The sequence below is a fragment of the Dunckerocampus dactyliophorus genome, chromosome 4, assembly GCF_027744805.1.
Source record: "Dunckerocampus dactyliophorus isolate RoL2022-P2 chromosome 4, RoL_Ddac_1.1, whole genome shotgun sequence".
Classification (NCBI taxonomy): Eukaryota; Metazoa; Chordata; class Actinopteri; order Syngnathiformes; family Syngnathidae; genus Dunckerocampus; species Dunckerocampus dactyliophorus.
In genome coordinates this window covers 14,210,296-14,233,465 of record NC_072822.1, presented here as the reverse complement: position 1 = coordinate 14,233,465, position 23,170 = coordinate 14,210,296, and the positions used below count along the sequence as shown (strand labels likewise).

General features: G+C 41.1%; 1 protein-coding gene across 3 annotated transcripts in view; it reads right to left on the bottom strand.

Moving 5' to 3' along the window:
* Positions 1-17,139, bottom strand: part of LOC129180182 (EGF-like repeat and discoidin I-like domain-containing protein 3) — a 107,656-nt gene extending 90,517 nt beyond the window's left edge. For all 3 annotated transcript variants that reach the window (XM_054774367.1, XM_054774368.1, XM_054774369.1), the window contains exon 1: positions 16,821-17,139. In XM_054774367.1, the coding sequence (XP_054630342.1) occupies positions 16,821-16,884 (64 nt within the window). In that variant the 5' untranslated portion in view covers positions 16,885-17,139. The remainder of the gene's footprint in view (positions 1-16,820) is intronic.
* Positions 17,140-23,170: the final 6,031 nt, after the last annotated feature.

Here is a 23,170-nt window from a genome sequence, read left to right as displayed (position 1 = left end):
ATTCACCTACCATAATGACCAATCACTAGAAACTCAGACTCTCCCGCTTCAGAAACCATTGGAATAATTTGGATAGTTCAAGATTTCACTGTAATTTGAAAATAGCATTGCAAATTGTAAATCCTATTGCTGGTTACAGTTTTGACGTTAAAGGTTTAAAAAAAATAATTAAAAGGTTAAATGGGCCACAGTTTGCCCAAATCTGGTTTAATACCACCTCTACTACTTGTCTAACGTCAACTCTTATACTATACAGTAGATCATTTTAAGCGAGTAGGCTCATAATCTAGTGTTGAAATAGAGAGGTTCAATTAGATTTTTTTTTTTTTACATTTACAGTAAATGCCCAAAAGTGTCCTTCGTATCGGTGATGTAAAAGTCTATGTCTGTTGATAAGAATGAGCCGTAAGCCTGACTTGAACAGTATATTGGTGTGCCCACATCTGCAACTATAAGCCATGCTTTTGTGTAAAAATAAAATGCAAACCTCTTCTACTACAGTTTCTGGTAGTGTGCGAAATGTGGTGCAGACATGTTCGGTGTGACAGGTAGTGAATTTAATGGGTAAATATGCCACTTTCACATCCTAATAAAGACATCAAATGTAGACATACACCCTCAATTTTCAAATGAAGTGATGTAATTCCCCCTGGTGCTATTCTTCGATGCAAGTTTAGAAAAATATCAATGAGCTCGTCATCTTTCATAAGAAACACGCTGCAACTAAAAATACATCCCAAGGTGCGCCTGAATCCTGGCGTGCTGAAAGTCACATGCTGACAGAAATTTGCATTACAACTCTTTGATGTTACTGTTTGTTTTGTAATAACAGTATTGCAGGAACACTGACATACGGTACTGTTTGTATTATTGGTAAAGCGTTTGGATAATATTGAATCACGTTTGTTTGCAATGGTTGTTGACTACAACAGGTGAATGGGAGGTTGCTGAGTGCATCTACGGGGGCCCAGTTGCTCTGAAACTCTAGTGATCTGGAGGTTCACACCAGAGATGAACTACCCAGAGGGGGAAGCATTAAGCAGCAGATATCATTCAGTACTAATTTAAAACACAGTGAAGGCAGACTAAGAGATCTGACGTCAGTCTGAAGAATCAATAGAGCAACACAATTTATTCACTAGTTCTAAGTAATACTTTTCATTGGGTATGTAATAGTAAGCCCCATTGGCAGACATAAAAGATGTCCACAACTATTGATTTACACTGCTCCTTCTCTCTGAAGTATACAGTTGAAGTTACAGCTTGTGGCAACGTTCATGTTCACAACACACCTCCCTATCTCTAAGCCCCCCAACCCCAAGCTCATTACAGATGCCCTAGTTTGCTCGTGAGCCAGGAGAGCCTTTTTAGCCTCATTACAAACTTGGATACCTCCCATCGTTTGTACCTTTTTCCCAGACAAGATCTCCCACATGCATGCTTGCATACAAGAAGTGGCTTAGAGATTCATTCAGTACGCATCAAAAATCTGACTTGAATCTTCACATCAACCACAAAAGACGACAGCAAGGGTTCAAGTGCAATTATACAAAAAAAAAAACAAGAAAGAAAAATGTTATTCTTTATTAATTCACATGGCTACTGCATAGTCAACAGCACACAAAGTGTCTGTCACCTTGTTTGTTAAATGTTTGCCCCATTAAATCTCTTCTTGTCATGTTTTCCATGTGGCACACTGGATGAAAAGGATATTTTGTCACATGACTGAACACGCGGCCTGAACTAAACACAGATATGAAATGCAAAGAGGATATGTAAGAGTGTCAGACTTACATAGTAAATTGAGTAGATCATCAACAACTGAGTCAAATAAATCAGGAGATTGCATTTATATGATGGACAAAAACAATGTTTAGAAAACATTAGCGGGGTTCATCGTCTGGAAAGAAGGGGCAGACCTACTGATGAAATAGTAAACTGAGACAGCTCCAAAATTCTGAGCATGAATACAAAGTAGATTCTTATCTATTATATATTATCTACTTGATTTATTGTATTTTCCACAATATGCATGTCTGTTGAACTACATATTTAGATCCTGCACATACGAGGCACTGACACTTGAATAACACACTATGTGCAAAAGAAATGCTACAAATAAAAAAAAAGTAGTCAAATCTTGCAGGAGCAGCCACAAAGACAAATTTAGTAGTAAATAAAAAAGTTAAAAACCTTTACTTTCATAACTGGCCTTTTTTTCTGCAAAACAACAGCCAATGCGACTGCATGATCAGTAAACACATTCAAATCTCAGCAGGGATCCAATGCAAAAGAATGATGAAAATGTCCTTTATTTTTTTTAATTACATACTTAATTAACATACTTCAAATTTCCCATTAAAGCACAGTGTTTAATTCATCATAATGTGAGTGGATAATCATAACAGATTGAATTTGATGCTTTACGGAGGGAATAAGAAGCCTCGACGAGAGTTTCACTGCATTCAACAAAGTTAAAGTTACACATTCCTAACTTTTCAACTTCGGCTGCTAGATCAACATGTGAGAAACTTCAAAGTTTGAGACAAGCTTAACAAGCACAGCCTTCACCATGTTCTTCGTTACTGTTCTGCCAACGTGTGCAGTATTCCGTGGGTTCACGTCAGTAAATATTTCATACACCTCAAATAGTGGTAAGTAATAGAAGTCATAATGTCAAACTCGCTGATCGAGATGATGAAGAAAATGTTCAGCGTGATGAGTGATACATTTGCGATACTCTTTCCTATTTTTCACTAATTGAAACTGTGCCGTGACAACATCCCAAGTTGCCTATGAAATAGTTCCTGTCATGGGTTACCAATAAAGATGATATCTCAAATGAAGGTCACGTCTTCACCAGCGTTTGTATGTTTGTTACCAGCAAAGTGGGTGTGTAGTTTCTGCATGACCGAATGTTGAGGTTAGCAACATGATAATGATCCACAACTGGATCCTAATGAATTACAACACGGATCAAATAAATAGATATTCCTATTCAACGTTACTGCGCTCAATACATGAAAAAGTTCAGACTAAAGTGTTTAGTTAATGTTGGCAAATCCTCACACTGATTTGTGCCGAGACTGTTTCTTTAACCAAATCACATCCATTTAGAAAATGAAAGGGTGTCCTTTCCACAGTGAAACGTAACACCTCATGTCATCTTCTATTCACTGAGCCTCTCCTGAAATTCTCCCATAGGGAACTTTAAAAATCTTGTCTTAATGCAAATCTAAAACTACAGCTCCATTAACTGCAAGATAGCAATTTTTGTGCGATGGAAATTGTAGCCCTAAATCTAAAATCTCTTGTGTTGTTCAATGGCAATTTCCTCAAAAATTTTGAGAGAAACAAATCTCATTGTGCATGTAAAACTAGGTGTGGTAATGATAAATTGTTAAATAAATATTAAGGCAGTGTTATCTATAACAGGGGTTTTCGAAGCGTGAGGCGGACCTCCCCTGGGAGGCACTACAACACTTCAGGGAAGGCACAACTGCTTGGAAAAATAAAGAAAAGCATATTTTTCAAACCTGCTAACCTAACTTCAGTTATGTTTAAAAGCAAAATAAATAGATTTTTAGATCCGACAGTGATGACTAATGAGCGAGAGGTCTCACACTTCATTACACACTCTTCTTACTCAACTTTGTGTTTGCGCTTGAGATGATAGAACAAATTTGTCGTGTTCCCACATTTTGCCGTCACCGTTGCTTTGCAAATTTTGCATATTATGGTCTCTTGCTACACTTCTGCTCTATTGAAACCAAACCACGTCCATCTTATAGAGGTACCTCCACATTTAGCAACTATTTCTTCGTCTATAATCTACGCTTCTCCTCCGCTTTCAGCCATGCTCATTTTCTCTCTTTTGTTGTATCTGGGCTGCCTTTCTCCGTCACCGCAGGCCTACGCTTAGGACCCTTTTGAAATCTGTTTATTTTTACCCGTTTATTTGTTTTCCAAATTCCATTTTAGAATTCTGTTTCTTACATTTTATATTTATATTTATTTTTTACCAGCATAGTGTGCGTGCTTTATGGGTTACTGAAAAAAATGACCATTAATTAAATGCAAAAATAAGTAAGAGGAGGTTCTGCCAACTTTCGCCGGTGTTTATCACCATTTTAACATGTTTAGTGGGTGGGGGGGTTAGTGGGGGGGTTAGTGTTTGTAACGATTCCGCCATGAATGAGCGGTGCGCCGAGTAAATACTTCCACACACGAACATTCCTTCTGCTCACGATGACAGCCTTTCATTCATATTATGATTCTTGCAGCGGATTGGATCGCTCCATGGGTAAACAGTGCGGTGCCCCGCCCTTCTTTCACTCCTCGACAGTGTGTGTTTAATTTAATGGAGCGACAGTTACGATGTGATCGTCCCTTTAGCCTTTTAGCCCCGTTTTACACCTTTTATACCTTTAACGATCCCCAATGCTTGTTAGAACCCTTGGCCTTTACCTGATAATGGAGTGTGATAACTCAGTGATCATAATGATACCCTCAGTTGAATTTCGAGCTTGAGGATGAGTAGTTGTTGTCCAATTAATTTCTCATTTTACTTTTCAAGCTCCCTCCCTATCTTTGTCCTTGTCATGCCGTACACTCGAAGGGCAAACTAAAACATTTGAGCTGGAGGCAGTCTGTCTTAATCAATTGGAAACTGCAATGAATGACATATGCTCTATTGCATTACCCCAAATAACCCTCCTATTAAAAAAACACGTTGTATATGATATTTCCAGTGACTGAACAAGCTTTCAGTTGAAATTCTTACCATATCTGCAATCACAAACCAAATATCAAACACCCATTTGTTGGCACTGACTGCTAGTTAGTGTAAGAAAATGGTGGCATGGTTTTGTTTTATCTTTGGCAAATGAGTGAAATACGGATGTGCATCAACACAGCGCAAAAATACTGAATTGCCTTCCTGGAATTTGTGTGATGACAGTTCTGGGTTACCTTTGCCAAACTGCAAGCACACAAACCCACACAAGTGTATCCTACAAGCAGAAGTTGAATACAGATAGCATTCTCTCTACAGGTACACACATGATCGGAGGGAGCTCATGCAAGACGCAGCGTGACTGAAGCTGTAAATGAAACAAAATACTCATAGTAGTAACCTGCAAATATGCCTTAATGGATCCAATCAGTTCGAGGAGCAGACATCCAGAAGCTGATGGTTTCAGTTATATATAACAAGGCATACAAGAAAATATAACACAATACGTTTTATCTTCCCAGAAACAACATCAAGAGGGTCTGCCTTTTGTTTGAATATACAAAAACAAAGCATCAATCTGTTATTTATCTAACAATATATTAGCATTAACTCTTGAAATTCATCAAAACACTCTCACTTGTGCATGGATTAACAAGCTGCTGCTGTTTAACACATTATCCAAAGTCATTTTGCTGTTCTTATTGATCTTCTGTAGAAGCACCCGTGGCTGACAGTGATAGTGGATGTCTGACACCGAGCTTGCCGAAATAATGAGTGCTTTGCCACGGCTGGAAAAGTGTACTTGGCTTGCATTGCAATAATCATTCATCCTTGATAACTGCTGCTCAACTTGGTGTTGAAAGTCCCTTCCTCAGTATACATACACCATCACAGTAATGTATTAAATATACACAGTTAATACCTTGCCATGTTTAGGCTGAATACTTCCTTGCTCTGTAATTTTGAAAACAGTGCAAACATACCGTAAATTCCAGTGTATGAGCCGCACCTACTAAAGTTAGAAGAAAAAATAGATTTGTTCATATATAAGCCGCACCGTTGTATAAGCAGCACGTGTCCACATCATAAAATTGCATATTGTGGCATGCACGGGTCCGTGGGGACCAAGGAGCTCTTTGTTTGACAGGAGCCAATAATGAGCAATGAAAAAAGTTACGAGCTTGTCAACACATTGGAAATTGCAGGAGGTCATTACTCAATATCACAGTGTCGTTTTACAGTAAACATTTTAAAGTTTTCCCATAATGCATTTCGTCTGAGCAAACATTTAATTGGAGGACAAGCTGCATAGAAAATGGTTGGTTGGATGGAGCTGCAATGCTGCCTCTGTCCACCAGAGGGAGCCAAAGCAGCCCAGAGGGAGGCTGACATCACTGCAATGAATGAATGGGTTCCAATGAATGCATTGCTCAGACACAATGCATTGTGGGAGGACTTTAAAAGAGTTGTTCTTTTCATTTTCAACTCGTATTGGTGCACGTTTGTATATTTCTTTTGAGTGTTAAGTTGCTGTGTGATTAGTTTGGTGTTCTTCGTTAGATGGCACCGTGAGTCAGACCGTTATATTGTTATACTGTTATATACTATTTACTGACCTCCTGCAGTTTCCATTGGGTTGACAGGCTTTTTGGGAGTTCACTGATTCAAGATTCAAGAGATTCAAGAGAGTTTTATTGTCATGTGCATGGTAAAACAGCAGTTATACCATGCAATGAAAATCTTATTCTGTTCATTCTCCCAAGGAAAAGAAAGAAAAACACAAGAAAGAATAAGAACATAAGAAACATAAACACATATACATAAATACCAAGAAATTAAGCAACAACAACAGAAGAGACATTAATGCAAGTAAATAATACAAATAAATAAATAAATAAATAAAGTGCTATGAGTGTGTGTTGCGTGTGGCGTGTCTGAGTGCTTCATTGAGAAGCCTGATGGCCTGTGGGTAAAAGCTGTTTGCCAGCCTTGTGGTCCTGGACTTCAAACTCCTGTAGCGTCTGCCTGACGGTAGGAGTGTGAATAATGAGTGTTGTGGATGTGTGCTGTCCTTGATGAGGTTGTGTGTTCTGCGTAGGACTCTAGATGTATAAATGTCTTGCAGTGAGGGGAGGGCTGCCCCAACAATGTTCTGTGAGGTCTTGATCACCCGCTGGAGTGCCTTCCTATCACGTGTTGTACAGTTACCGTACCAAACAGTGATGGAGGCGGTAAGGACACTTTCGATGGTGCATCTGTAGAAGCAACTCAGGATTGTGGTGGACATGCCAAATTTCCTCAGTCTTCTCAGGAAGTACAGTCTCCTTTGGGACTTCTTCAGAATTTGTTGGGTGTTGTGAGACCAGGTGAGGTCCTCGCTGATGTGTGTGCCAAGGAACTTGAAGGTTTTCACCCTCTCCACCTCAGTCTCATCAATAAACAGGGGTCTATGTGGCTCCTTTTCCCTTGTTCTTGGGTCGATGATCATCTCTTTAGTCTTATCTGTATTGAGAAGGAGATTGTTATCACGACACCAAGCTATGAGGTCCGCCACCTCTCTTCTGTATGATGTTTCAACACCACCAGTGATCAGTCCGATGACTGTAGTGTCATCCGCAAATTTAATGATGCTGGTGTTGTTCTGGGAGGCCACGCAATCGTAGGTGAAGAGCGTGTAGAGGAGTGGACTCAGCACACACCCCTGTGGGGTCCCAGTGCTCACAATTCTTGAGCTGGATGTGCGGTTGTGGACTCTGACTGACTGGGGTCTGCCTGTGAGAAAGTTAAACACCCAGTTACAGAGGGAGGGAGACAGGCCAAGTGTGAGGAGCTTATTTGTGAGTTTGTGGGGGCAGACTGTATTAAAAGCAGAGCTATAGTCTATAAATAGCATTCTGACGTATGTGTCCTGGCCCTGTAGGTGAGAAAGGGCTGTGTGGATGGCAGTGTTGACTGCATCATCCGTGGACCGGTTCTGGCGATATGCAAACTGTAGAGGGTCCACAGTTGCCGCCGGGATGCTCTTTTTGATGTGGGTCATGACTATTCTTTCAAAGCACTTCATAACAATAGGAGTGAGTGCTATAGGGCGATAGTCATTCAAGCAGGTCACGTTGCTCTTCTTGGGTACGGGCACTATGGTGGTGGACTTAAAGCAGGTCGGTACAGATGCTTGTGCAAGCGACAGGTTAAATATGTCAGCAAGCACATCAGCTAGCTCTGATGAGCAAACCCGAAGTGCACGTCCTGAGATGTTGTCTGGGCCTGCTGCTTTTCGTGGGTTTGTTTTGTTTAGAACCCTGCGCACATCAGCTGATGTCACCATGAGAGGTGCGTCCTGTGTGCTCCCCAGGTTCAGCCACCCTCTCTGCTCATCAGAAGTTTGGGTGTCAAAGCGGGCATAGAACTCGTTCAGCTCATCTGGAAGTGTGGTTTGGCTGGACGTGGCTACGCTACTCTGCTGTCGATAGTCTGTGATGTGCTGGAGCCCCGCCCACATGCGCCGAGGGTCTGAGGTGGAATAGTAGCCCTCCAGCTTCTGTCTGTACTGTCTTTTGGCCTCCCGTATGGACCTCCTCAGGTCATATCTGGCCTTTTTGTAGTCATCAGCGGTGCCCATGACAAATGCAGTCGAACGAGCACGTAGCTTAGCCCTTACATCACAGTTCATCCACTGTTTTTGGTTAGGGTATTTTCTGTAATACTTGGTGGTGGTAACAGTCTCTATACATGTGCTAATGTAGCCAGTAACAGCAGAAGCATATTCATCCAAATCAACAGTACAATCTTCCCTCCCCGCTGCAGTTTTAAACACATCCCAGTTTGTGCAGCCAAAGCAGTCCTGAAGTACTTGATCAGTTTCTTCATTCCATACTTTAACTGCTGTACTTACAGGGGGAGCTTTTTTGAGAAGTTGTCTGTACGTTGGATAAAGGAATATAGAGATGTGGTCAGCCTTTCCAAAGTGGGGTCTTGGAACAGCCTTCAAAGCACCTTTCATGTTGCAGTAGACTTGGTCCAGGATGTTATTTTCCCTTGTGGGAAAGCTCACATACTGGTAATATTTGGGGAGGACAGTCCTGAGGTTACAGTGGTTGAAATCGCCAGATATAATGAATACAGCGTCTGGGTGTTTGGTCTCGTGTTTATCGATGATGTCATGCAGGAGGCCTAGTGCATTAGCAGTGTTAGCTCGTGGTGGGATGTAAACAGCAGTTAAATACACAGCGCTAAACTCACGAGGTAAATAAAAAGGTCTGCATTTCACCATCAGCAGCTCAATGTCCTGCGAGCAGTGCTTTTCCATCGTCTGTACGTCTGTGCACCACCGTTTGTTTACGTAAACACAGACGCCGCCACCTCTGTGTTTACCAGACGCTAAAGTCCGATCTCCCCGGTAAGCAGCAAATGATTCCAACTGGATCGCCGAGTCCGGTATATCCCCCCCCCCACTGATAGCTTGTGATTGGCTCCTGCCAAAGAAAGAACTACCGTTTCCTCACTGACTCGCGAGCGGCACAATTTAATAATAATATATAATAAATAATAATATATGATTTAATAATTTAAACAATTAGAAGTAATTTTGAAGTAAAGGAGATGTCAAGAGATTAGAATTTAGGCATAGATTAGCCGCACCGCAACCGCGAAACGTGGTTGTTCCGTAAATGCAGAAGAAAAGGAAAGCCATGGCCATGGAAGAGAAAATAAATATCATGAAAAACTCAGAGAGGCGAAATGCCCAACAATATTGGCCACACTTTTGGTCTCACCACCTGACTATCATGACCTTCATTAAAGATGAAGATCATATTGTAACGTCTACCTGGATGTTGTAAGGATGGTGAGGAGGTCGTTGATTTCTTTATTGCAGAAACAAAACACAAAACCAGGCCAAAACAACAGAAAACTCTACTGTCCTCTCTGCACACAGCCGTCCTCCTCAACTCACACCCACACACACAAAGTCAGGATTCGGCCTGTCACGTTCACAGCCTCACAGACAGACGGAAATCACAAAACTCTTTAACACTACACATGTCACACTGTAGCCAGGTCGCTACTGAGCTATTGAAGGATCTGCTCCTCTGAAATGACAGTAATAACTAAATCCACATTAACACTTGCACACATTTTGTCACTGCAGTGGTACGCAATTTTGTGTGCCAATGTGTACATTTGTTATAAAAGGGTGTGAAGTATGTATAAACTGTGCGGGGCTGAAATGTTCAAAATTTCTGCCACACAAAATCTTGCCAAAAGTGCCACATGCGTGAACTAGTCATGAACACAACACAACCTATTCGCAAACAATGTGGGCGGTGCGTATCAAAGCGTGTCTCATTCACATGAATGGGTTAACTTTTCCACCACCTCTAGGAACAAGTCTGGGGAATTCTCTAGTACTTTCTGTAGCCTCTCGGATCTTCCTTGTGAAATTCTGTTAATCACTGATCATAATGCACAAAGGGATGTCTTCTCGTCAGCCATTCACTCACGCACACTGTCCGTACTTTCCTTTTTCCAGTTAGGGTTATGCCTTCTGCATTCTCTCCTAGTCTTCGGCAAGTGGTAATAGTACTGCAGCTGTGAACACACCTTTTCTTTTCTGCAATGAGAGCTTCTTCTCTGGAGTTCAACATATTGTAGGTCCCTTGCAAATAGAGGAAATCTTGAAGACAGGGGTGATCCCTGTTTCCGTGGCCTCACGCAGGATCAAATAATGCCATGACGGCTTCACGGATGCGGGGAGCGGTGGTGACAATGCACAGCCATGTGGGAATAATGTGTGTCGTGCGTATTATGTTGCACACTAGACGTAAACAGTACTTGACTTAGGTAAGTGGCATTTTGTGCCAATGCTCACTATTTCCGGTCACAAATTGTGTGCCTTATGCATATCTTATGCATAACCAGAACGCAAACAGTCTTCATGCTTTTCAGACGTACCTTCTAAAATGACAAGCATTGCCACGATAAATTGCAGGACATCGATGTGAAGGTCGCTAGTGTTTTGGCTGGATAAGATCAGCTGGGAGCAAGAATAAACGTGCCTCTCTTCCTTATTTCACTGAAAACTTGCACAACGTCTGCAGGCATGGTAAAATGCTAGCTTACATTAACAAGCGGTAAAACACAGTGTAAACACATTGGTAGAGCCTGACTCGCACACACACAGCTGGACTAGCATGATCTGCTAAACTAAGCTAACCCAGCTAGCTTCCTTTCATGCTCCATTAAAGGAATTTTTCTGCCAACTTTCGACGGTGTTTCAGGCCGCCGTATCAACATGTTTCGTTCGGGAGGGGGATTACTGTTTCTTATGACATTCAGCCACGATTGAGCGGCCATCCTTCTCGTCTCAATGACCTGTTTGGTAAAGAGTGGGGAATAAATCAAGCATGCATGCACATGTCAATACAGTATATCGAGGCCAGCAAAATTATCAAGTTTGTTTTTAGTTATCGTGCAGTTAATGTATTGATGATTGTGACAGGCCTAGTAAATGAAGTAAAATACAAATATACAGCATTTAAAAGACAAAAGATACAAAGATGTTGATATGTAGTATTCTACAGTGATCAGTAAAGTCACTAATGTTCAGTGAGACTACCAGATCACCAGATTTGATTGCCGGAACATTAGGCTTTTATTGCATGTTTGAATTATCTCACAACAGGCACAATAAACCTAATAAAAAGTCCTAATAAAAACAGTCTACTGTTGTGGCTGTAACCCACGGCAAGATGAAACTCAGCTCTGAAACCGACATCACTTCCTGTCCGCCCGTCACACATCTCCCCAAGGGAACACATTTATAGTGACACACACAAGAAGGAGTCTTATTTATATCTTAAATGGCTTATTGACTCTTATTATGTCTACTGTTGTGGGTAATACGAGTGTAAAGGTGACTGTGGGAGTGTTAATTCATCTCTTGAGGGGGTTCTAATAATGTTAAAATACATATTTATAAGGTCGTAAACAGGCTGCTGTAACTATGAAAGTATTCCATTTAGAAATAAGCAATCCTGCTTTGCGGAAATTCCCTTATCACAGTGGGTCTGGAACTAATCAACGCAGCTAAACGAGGGATTGCTGGATCCTGTTTTCTGCAATGTAAAGCTCATATTGAGACAATCATTCAACAAAAGGAAACAAATTATCCACTTCTGGAGGTACTGAAATGAAGCCAAAAGCAATGTAAGATCCACGAGAGCACCCGAAAATATGCATTTCATCCTGTTTTAGTGTAATACATAAGAGAAATGTCCAGTGTGTTTCATCTACTTTTGATTTTGTCTGAATCTAAACAGATAACCTTGCATCTTCACTGCCAGTTAAAGCACTCCAGCTGAATACTAAACCCAAAAACATTGTATTAACAATATATGGGAAAGTTTCACCCATTTTGGAAAATGACATCATCCCATAGTCCTACAAGTGACCAGGTAGTGATCAAAAACACACATTGGAATAGCAGATTAGGTCTAGTCATTATATCAGTGTTCCCCTCAAAGTGATAAACCAACATTGTCGGACATCTTCTGAGTGGTTTAACATTTACTGATTGATTTGTGAACTCTTATGTCTTTTACAGAACACTTTAGACTTCAGGTTAAACTTTACACTTTTTTTATTTGTAAATATGATGACGTCAGACTTCACTAGTAAACTGATGGACTCGGGAAACTCAATACACATCCTTTCACACGGGCGTCGCAACCGTGAATGTCCGCAAGTTTGTACACCAAGAAGAGATGGAGTGTGTGAAAATGGAGACATCACATGTTCTGGATTTTACCAAATAGAATCATCCCAAAAAAGCTGAAAGGTTTTACACCTCTTTCATGTTAGTCAAAAAGTATAGATTGATTTCAAGGTTGAAGTCACCTTGAAATAAAAAAGTTGGGGCCATGCTGAGCTGTAATATTTGTTCTGGACAGGTGATGAATCGAGTGTCGTGGGGCAAATCAGATACACAGGCATGACATATTGCTCTGTTTTGGACTGGACGCTCCCACGTGTGCTAGCTCAAACAACATACTTCTCCTATCCCTCGCTGGGCCGTATTAAAGTGATTTGGTAAGCACTTCCTCATGCATGTGTCCTTGTGACTTTCATAAGTGTCTCTCTACTGTCCTTCCAATCAGTCAAGCTTGAAATGTGGGCAGGACAAAAGAGACCCGAGTGGTGCAAAGACAAATAGCACTGTATCCATTAACATGTCAGCATTGCAGACAAATGCAATCTCCTTCAAATACTAATGGGAATCACGTTCTGTGAGAAGGCAAAAATGAAGATCAACTCATAAACTCCTTTCTACTATTAAGCATAGCTTGTCTTCCAGTGAGTGGCTTTGACTCATTTTGGTTGTCATGGCCATTGGTCTGACAGTGGCATGACCTCTCTTGACTGATTGATGACCGTGACATTTAAAAGCGGAGTGAAGGACACAGTAGAGGTCAGCCGCAAGCCATTGTTATTTGAAGTCACCTGTACGCCAACCATAACCTTCACTAGCTCCTAAATGTAATGAGCTTTTCGATAGATTGCCATCATCAGCATCCATTTAGGCAGTCAGGCCCCTGGTTGTGTGCACTTAACTACAAACATAGGCTTTTCTCCTCCAGTAAAACCGAGGGTCAAATAAATACCAACACCAATTTATTTTGTCTCCACATTCAAGAGCAGACTAAAAGGGATTTATTCTTAAAAGCAGTACAACATGACTATGTAAGTTATTCAGTTCATACATACCAATTACCAATCATGATCTGATCACATGAAGGAGCAATACGACTACTTAAAGGGTCACTGACACGATTTGTCAACTTTGCTTAAATATGTCCTATATTGATTGTAACTTTACCTTGTTTGCTTTTTGAAAGCGAACAGTAAATTCGTACATGAGATTGGGTCTACGAGAACGAGACAAGATGAGAACCTTTTATTTAATGAAGTCACAAAACTATGCAGGTGCATTTTGAAATGTTTATTGTCCCACAGATTGACAGTAAACGATATTATTGGCAACATTTTTTTGAAATCAAATAAACCACTAATGTAATGGTAATATATAATAATATATCATATCAAAGGTGTCATGAGATCTCCACCTCTGATTGTGAGGAAGACACACTGGCAGCATCTGCCTTCCTGGTAAAACATGCATGGGTGTCCAAAGTGTGGCCCCGAGGCCATCTGTGGAACGTGGCTCATTGCAGAATAAAATAAGATAGCAGTATGAATTGCCTTTTAGAAAATACATGTCACAAACGCCAATTGTGCCATTTTACAGAGTGAAAGTATTATAATTTATGATTTTTATTACAATAACAATGTACAATTACTATCATAACAGTGGTTTATTTGGTTTCAAGAAATGAAAACAATATATTTTAGCGCCAGTTTGTGGGACAATAAACATTTTCCTGTTTAGGGTCGCGGGGGCATGCTGGAGCCTATCCCAGCTGACTTCGGGTGACAGGTGGGGTACACCCTGGACTGGTTGCCGGCCAATCGCAGGGCACATATAGACAAACAACCATTCACACTCCCATTCATACCTATGGACAATTTAGAGTCACCAATTAACCTAACATGCATGTTTTTGGATGTGGGAGGAAATCGGATGCATGTTTTGTGACTCAGCTAAATTTAAAAAAAAAGTTTGTTTATCCAATCATATTTTTTTCCTTTAGAAAAATTGGATTGATTGAGTTCAAAATGGCCTTTTCCATTTGTTACACTATTCAGACAAAAATAACATTTTTAATAACTGCTCATTACAGAACCATAACAATAACAACTCTGTGGCTTTCCATTTAAGTCATTTAAACAAACTCATTGCAAGGAAATGCTGCTGTTTTGTTAGTTGTTAGTGGTAACAGCCATGGCTCAGTGATGTTATTCATGTTGCCGTTTCTAAGTTCCAGAGGTCGGTGACGGCATCTTAAGCATGACTTGGTGTGACAGTGATGATTGGTGGGGAACAAGGTAGTGTATAGTATAGAGGACAATGCTTTGCGAGTCTGCGAGTTTTGCTGTTCCTGGCATAAAGTAAGTTAAGGCTGACAGTAACCTGTTAGTGTCTACGTATATGTCTCTGTCGGGAGGCTATAGTATGAACGCAGGATGCACTGCAATGTTTTAAGCTCAGCAGGGACTTTGTTTTTGCACTTTGTATAACTCCAGCATGGCAATCTGTCTAGAGATAGACATAGATTACAGATGGCTTGTCTGTAATCAGTCTCATTCACTCGGAAGCCGTTCAACAAGTTTCTAGTTAATTTAAAATATTGGAAGCTTTGTCTGTCGGCCTGTTTATGACTTAGTAAATTGAACATTATATCAGATTTTATCAATAGCATATTTGTGCAAATCGATCAGTGCAGATCAGATCCGTGGCAAGCCGACCAGTAAGTAATTAGTCAGCTAGTAGTTTTGTCTAACTTTACCATAAATATGAAACGTATTTAGTTACATTGCAGCTAGGTAATATTGTTTACCTGAAAGTATTTATTCTGCTTCTGCTAGCTGGGGAAAAACCCTTGTGTTCTTTCCTCATCAAGTTTTGAAACATATGTAAGCAAGAGCTGCAGGAGATTGCACCCAGCTAAAACCCAAATCATCAGTGAAATAACCTTTTGTCCGGTGGTAATCAAAAGCAACATGAACAGTGAGCAACAGTACAACACTTACCATGACTTACCAATAACAAACAATATCATCATCACCTCTCCAGATGGCCGTCCATTTGCCTAAAAGGCTCTAATTCCACAGCCATTACAAACAAATTGAGCCAGCAAAGAAGATACATAATTTTGTCTAAACAACCACATTTGCATTTGGTGGCCTACAAGCTCAGTTGTATGCGGATACGTGCAGCTGGACGGCCGGGATGCAAACAATGTGTGCAAGTCAGCACCAGGAACCAAGAAGGGGCGAAGTGATGTATTGCGACGCTCCCTTGAAACAATGCAGTCTGTTTTACCTGAAGGCGAAGGCTTCCACCCCATCAATTTGTTCCAGCGGACAAAGACACCCCTGATATCCTCCAAAACTGTTTTTTTTTAAGCGGCCGTCTCTCGGAGGACACTTGCCACCTTGAGCAAGGACTTCGAAAAGTCTGGAAAAGTCTTATTCTTAATAAAATACAAGCCAGCAGTCTAATTGAGATGCGCATCTTGGCGCTTGTTTACCTCCAACTTTGTCCTCAAACCAGTTCTTGCCTGTGGACGGGTTCTACAGTTTTAATGTAAAATTTTAACTGTGAATTGGGCTACTAGTTCTAAGGATAAGTCCACCCTGCTGCCTTCATTACCCGAGTCGACCACACAGTTGACACTGAGAGGCTTCATGAGCATCAGCTTTGGTGTGAAGACCGCAGTCCTTTGTAACGTGTGACTCCCGAGGCGTGCATGTTGCTAAATGAGGATGGTATGACCCACTTGTGCCACTGTTTATGCTGTTTTCTTCATCCAAATCCCACAGGTAGGCTTGCCCTGAACATGACTAAAAACACCTAAACCGTCCTGTCACCACAAAACAGGAGGGCAAAAGATAAATGGTGATGTTTAACATCAAGCAGCCAGGTGACTAACTCCAGTTCAGGAGAATTTTAAGGTGGGCTCAAGTCATTCTAATGGCACTGGTCTCTACCAAAAACACACATACTGGTTATCCCTCCACCTCTTGTCTTTTTTGCCCTTGGCTAATTCAGTTTAAGAGGGAATGAAAAGTGACGTCTCACTGTCTGATCAGCTTGTTTTCCTGAGGAACAATCACACAGGAGGTGCTCAATATGAACATTTTTACCTGAAAATATGCACTCCTCAAGCCACATACCAGCGGGAAATACAAGTATAGTGTGACTGACTTTAAGGGCAAACCTTTTTTAATGACAGGAAGAAATAGACAAGGAGACGATGAGTATGATTGCGCACAGGATGTGCCATAGACGCAAGTAATTGGAGTAAAGCTCCTTAACAAACCTGGTTATTTGCAATATGGACACTTATGCGGTATTTAAGCGGGACACAGGGTCAAATATGTTGTCAATTGGAAGGTTTCCCCCACTCACCTTTCACATGCTGCGGGACAGCGGCGCTCACGCACAGGGCGATGGATAGGAGGAGCGGTATCATCCTCTCGAACAAGCACGTCTTCAAAAATGAAGAAAAAAATAACAGAAGATAATATAAATCACAATAGTCAAAAGTTGTCCTTCCGTTGAGACCACTGGAGCTGGTGAATATGTCCTTGTTTGATAAAAGTCCGTATCTTCTACGGTGACGTGGGCAGAGAGAAGCGCACCGGAACAAGTGGAGGTTGGCGGGTCGCCCTCTGCTGCTTGCCTTGCTTGCTTGCCAGCTTGGCCCGCTACTACCGCAGTGGAGACAGCGGTGTGTGCGCTCAATGCTCCAGGACAAGCATCAAGTGACACAGGATGTGAACACAAAGCTTCTTGTTCAGACCTCCAAAATAAAAGAAGCTCTAACACAGCCATAATTAGCTAGACAAGGAGAATGGTTTTAGAATGGTGTTACATATGACTTTTCATTTTATTATGTTTGAAAACAAATTAATTAAGAGGTGTGGTTTTAAACCAAATACTTTTTTCATACATATGTACTCACATTCACAAAATGAAACATCCTGTCATGAATTAATACATCTCCACACATCAGTCCATTGCACTGGACTCGTCCTACCCCAATATCTACATGGTCACGGAAATCAAACCTGCAACCCTTCAAACAACCTGCAGTCTAATCCACTCACTCTCAAAAACGGGGGCCAATCCTACAACTAATCACTTCTAACTGTATTAGATTACCCCCAGTGCGTACACCACTAAGAATGACTATCAGATGTTGTCGCTGCTCTATATAACAAATATACATTTATTTTGAAGGTACAATCCTTAACTTCCACAATGTGTGCATGTTTTCTGGTGCAGCTTGCATCACAACCAGGTTACCTATACTAATCACTGGTTAGTCACTAGACTAACCTGTCCAATAACCAGTCTTAGATAAGAAGTGGCATTTATGACCTGCAGAAGATGAATGAATATACTCTTGTACAAATTGTCATTAAATTAAATAAAGGGGTTTTTTTTGCACCTATACTCCTGATCAAAATCTTAAGACCAGTTGAAAAATTGCTAGAATTTGCATTTTGCACATTTGGATCTTAGTGAGGTTTTAAGTAGAGCTACAATATGCAAAAAAAGAAGGGGGAGTGAGACAAAAAACATTTGGAACTTGTAATAAAAAATAAAAAATAAAATAAAAAATGAAATAGGCTGTTTAACAGTTGATCAAAAGTTTAAGACCACAGGCGATAAAAGCCAAAATCTGCTCAAAATGTTTTCTGTCAGGCATTCACACTGTCATACCCTCCTGATGGCTAAAGCTAAGAAGCTTTCTCTTTTTGAACGTGGTGGGATTGTCGAGCTGCATAAGCAAGGCCTCTCGCAGCGTGCCATTGCTGCTGAGGTTGGGTGAAGTAAGACAGTCATTCTACATTTTTTGAAAGATCCTGAGCAGATCCCTCTGGTGGTCGCTATAGACAGGTTGGCGTCCAGTTTTAATGTTGGAAAAAAAAAAAAAGAAAGATCCTGAGCATTATGGAACAAAAAAGTCAGGTGGTAGACCACCTGCGCTGAGCCGGAGGATCCGATTGGCTGTCCATCAAGACACAGGGCGGTCTTCCACCCAACATTAAGGCCCTTACTGGTGCCGACTGCAGCGCAATAACCATCTACGGGAAAAGGGTTTAAAAAACGAAAAAGGAATTCAAAGACCTCGTCTCTTTAAACGGCACAAAACTGCCCATTTAGACTTTGCCAGGGAGCATCAAACATGGGACATTGAAAGGTGGAAAAAAGTTTTATTTTCTGATGAGAAAAAATGTAACCTTGACAGTCCAGATGGCTTCCACCGTTACTGGCATGACAAGGAGATCCCACTTGAGATGTTTTCTACCCAGCACAGTGGAGGGGGGTCCATCATGATCTGGTGTGCTTTTTCATTCAGTGGAACACTGGAGCTTCAGGTGGTGCAGGGTCGTCAAACGGCAGTGGCTTATGTGCAGATGTTGCAGCGGGCATCCTGCAACATTTTATGATGGACTGTCCAAATACTTCTGCACCGGTTTTGAACTCTGTCTGAGCTTCACTAAACAACGTACACATTTGCATTAGCTATGCACTATGTTTGCATGCGTATATATGTGGCAACATCATTGTACTCCATTGTTTGTTTACAATGAACAGAGTATGTCTAATCGTACGCCAGAGGGTGAGTTCATTTAGCATTCCAGTGTTCTGTAACAACAGCATCACCATCATTGTGTACAGTGACCTGGCCTTCCATTACAGCTGTGTCATTTACACAGATACTGAGCTGTTACTACCTCCAGCGTGACATTCTGTTGCACCCTTCCATCTCTGTGTAGTCTACTTGTATACATCACGGTGAAGCCTAACCACAGCTCTATAACTCCCAGAGGGAAACATCAGCGTAGAAGGGGTAAGTGTCTCAATGATGGAGACGACTTCTTCTCGCTCCTTCTCTGCCGCACACAAGTACTACAATGTCTGCTACGTTGGGACTTGAACCAGCCTCTTTAGCCTTGCCCTAACCTCTTTTTAAGTCCCGTGGTTCCTCGTTCAAGCCTGAGCAGGCTGAATCACATTCTTTTTTTTCCTCCACTAACGTATATGATGAGCATTTCATTCATCAAACTTGACTTATATGCCAAATTTGATCATGTCGACAGAAACACTCGACATTAACGTAAGTGTCAAATATCCGTTTAGAATAGCATGTGTACTCGCCAGAACACAATGGGTTGCTACGTAAGGGAAAAAAAAAACATGTATTTTAAATATTTTGTACTAGATATGTAGCTGCAAACTCAAAAGCAACCCAAATAATCAGATTCTCAACAGTAAACCCATCCTGTACAGTGGCATCAATCACAAGGACAGTGATCGCATGATACGCATTTGGGCACATTTTGAAAAAAAACTGGAGGCATATCAGTAAGCAGCATATCATTCACTGTCAGATCACCGTCTGTAAAGCAAAGTGAGCGTAAGGTAACAAAGTCAACTTTTAGCTCTTTCTACCATAGTGAAATCAAGCGATACCAAAACGATGGCACAATATGTCTTCAGATTTGTGCACATATCGGTTCGAAATCCATCTTGATTTTGAAAAATAAGCCAATAAGAATGAATCCACTCTAGCAAGGCACACGAATAGCAACATGATGTCAACAGACAAACAGCAAAATGTTTACTGGTGACTATTTGAACAACTGGCTCTACGACAAATCTATGATAAATTGAAGTAACACTTGAATGAGTGGCGGTATGGTGGTTAAGTTTAATTTTAGTGTAATTATGATGATAACAACTTCAGTTAGCTCCAGGAATGATGTGTTATGATGATCCTTGAAAGGTTCAGATTAATGGTGCTTTGTTATCCACCCAGCCATTCAGCTGGCAATTTTGGTGAAATGTGTGCTGGAGAAATATACACTAAGGTGGCGTTTTCAGTGATAACATTCATTTGCACAGAGGTGTTTCTTCATGGGTCATTGCAATGAAACCTGGGGTTGAACGATTCTGACAATTGCACTTTGGATGTTTCAAATTTGCACGGCCATTAACCCACAATGGAAACTTGAATTACAATGTAGATCAAGCATATTATGCGGTTAAACTACTTATGTATTCGTTATCCTTCATTACCTGTTGAATGCGTCATTTAATTACCTAAAAAGATTATGTGAGACACGGTAAGTGTGTAAAGGTTTACTTAATGCAGAGTTAGCTGAAACAATTGCACCTAGTAGCACAAATACTTTGCTTTGCTGAAGAATATTATAGAATATTGACACGTTTTGGTCCTAGCTTGATACTTGGCACTAAAACTATTTGTTTTTTGACTAAAAGAAAACGCACAAGACTCCCGCTTTAAAAGGACATCATCATCCAACATCCCATTGTTATCAGTCTGACCTTGAGGTGTTCCCAAGCTCCTCTTCATGAATCATGAAAGATATCAAGTGTCCTTTTGTTTAATGTAGATATAGACCTCTAACTTTATGCACTTGGTCAAGTCTAATAAATCATCCCTGGTGGTCACAGCAACGTCCCCTATCACCTTAATGAGATACCGCCTTCTATTCTTCCAATTGCACCTTGCACTGTTTCACATTACCAGCCTTTGCTTTCAAAGAACAGACTCCCATTAGGAACGAAGCAGCTTTATTAATTACAATAAATAACTTTGCCTTAAACACTTTAATGGGATTGGTTACAATTCATGAATCCACTGAGGATATGCTAATCCTGCATATCAACACTCACATGGAACAGTATTGCTTCAATGCGCCCAGGTTTTAAAACTCGGCTTAATGATTTATTGCTTACACGGCATAAGCGTTTGTTGACTGCGCAGTTACAAGCAAAGAAACAATGCTATTTTCTTTCTGTAAGAGCCATAAGGAAAACCCTTGCTTGCTCTATTTGTTTGAGCAAATTTTGAAAAATTCGAGAAAGCCGTAAGCAGCATGTCATGCACTGTCTTGACTAAAGAAGCATAGTTTCCGTGACTTATGTTAAGCAACTTTAACCAAGCACAACACTATATTTCTTCACTTTCTGCACATTCATTTTCTACTTCTGGTCAACATATACAGTATAAGGGCCAAAGGGAAACCCTTTGCTTGTTCTCCTTTCATTCTGCTATATAGAGAAAATCCCTCATAGGCATTTGTCTGCAACATCAGTCCATTTTGTAACTCAACTTTTCTCATCTCATTTGCCCTTCACTTGCTTTGTTGAATGGCTGAACTAGGACCACTGAGTCCCGCACAGCCTCACATCCATCCTCATTAAGATCCACGGGGACCCGTTTAGGATGAGCAACGGGCTGGAAAACACAGTGACCTTCTCATATTTGATTCATTCACTGCTGTGTTTTTATTTCAGCCACTGAGATTAGGCGCCGATGTAAAAGTTTTGAGAGGTGACGTGGCAGCCTGCCCAACACTAATGCTCTTAGGGGAAAAGAAAGACTTTATCCGTTCACCCGAGTGCAGAAAGGGGTTAAGCATCTGTGAAATAATCTCAAATTAAAACTTGAAGGTGATGTGAGTATGGATTGCGACTGAGCATGTACGATTAGCACAAGGCTTTATAATCTGTCATGCTCTCAGCATTTCCATAAGCACAAATTTATGAGGTTACCCTCTTCAAAACAGCCAGTAAGGGAATCAGCTCTTCACTCCACCCCTCCATCGCTCACTGGGCCAGAATAGCTTTTTCATAACCACTCACTCCCTCTCTCATCTCCCATGTCTCCAGGTTCTCGTGCTCGCCTTCCCAATCAGACTGCTGGAGTCGTGTTCCTCTCTCTCTCTTTGCACTCGCCACAAAGACAGTCTAACAAAGGCCTAAGGCAGAGAAAGAGGCGGCAAAGGGAAAGTGTGCTGCTTCTGCTGCTGCTCGTGGTGGTGGGGAGGAGGGGAGGAGCAGGATGGAAACAGAAAAGATGGATGAAGAAAGTGCAAGAGACAGAGAGAGCGAGGGACAGTAAGGAAGGCAAGCAACAATAAATTAGATACTCTTGGAGAAAAGACATTGAATTAATTCCAAAGAGAATATTGCATTGTATTTTCCCTTCCTCCCTCAGCACTGAGAGTGGAGTTATGTTCCCCCCAGTAGGCTTCTATATTTCTCTCATCCCTGCCTTTCCACTCATTTCAGACCGCTGAGCTCCCTGGCATCAGCTTAGATGTCTCACATTTTCATCAGCAAACATCTTGTTGCCTTCTCGGTGCTACCATTACACATGCACTGGCAATGTGCGTGTGAAGTTCAATATAAAACCACTTGGAGGATATGGTCTACATCAACATTAGATCATCTCAGAAATAATAAGCTTTGTAGATATTGCACTGAAGTATTCTTAGTGGTTTATAAAGACATTCAGTGATGTTGGCTGGAACATTTTCCAGAATCCTGTCTCATGTGTGCAACCATACTAATGATGACGATATGCCCCTGTGTAACTAACTCACACAATATTTCCATCACCACTGTGACTAAGCCAACAATCTGTTGGTTGCCTCAAACTGTGGAAACTTGTAATAATTGTCTGGGAATGCTGAAAAGTCAGTGGCACTCCACTGAAGCTGAATGTATAAGTAGAGCCATGGTCTCGAGTCACGTGACTTGGACTTGTGTCAGACTCGACTCACAATCTCGAGACTTGAGATTAAAGACTTGCGGCTAACTTGAGACCTGCCAAACACCAACTTTCTCCCACCTCTGATGATAACCATACAATGCTCAGACCAGGTTGCACTGAATGAAGGACACGGGGTAACGTGGGACCATAAGTACGGTAA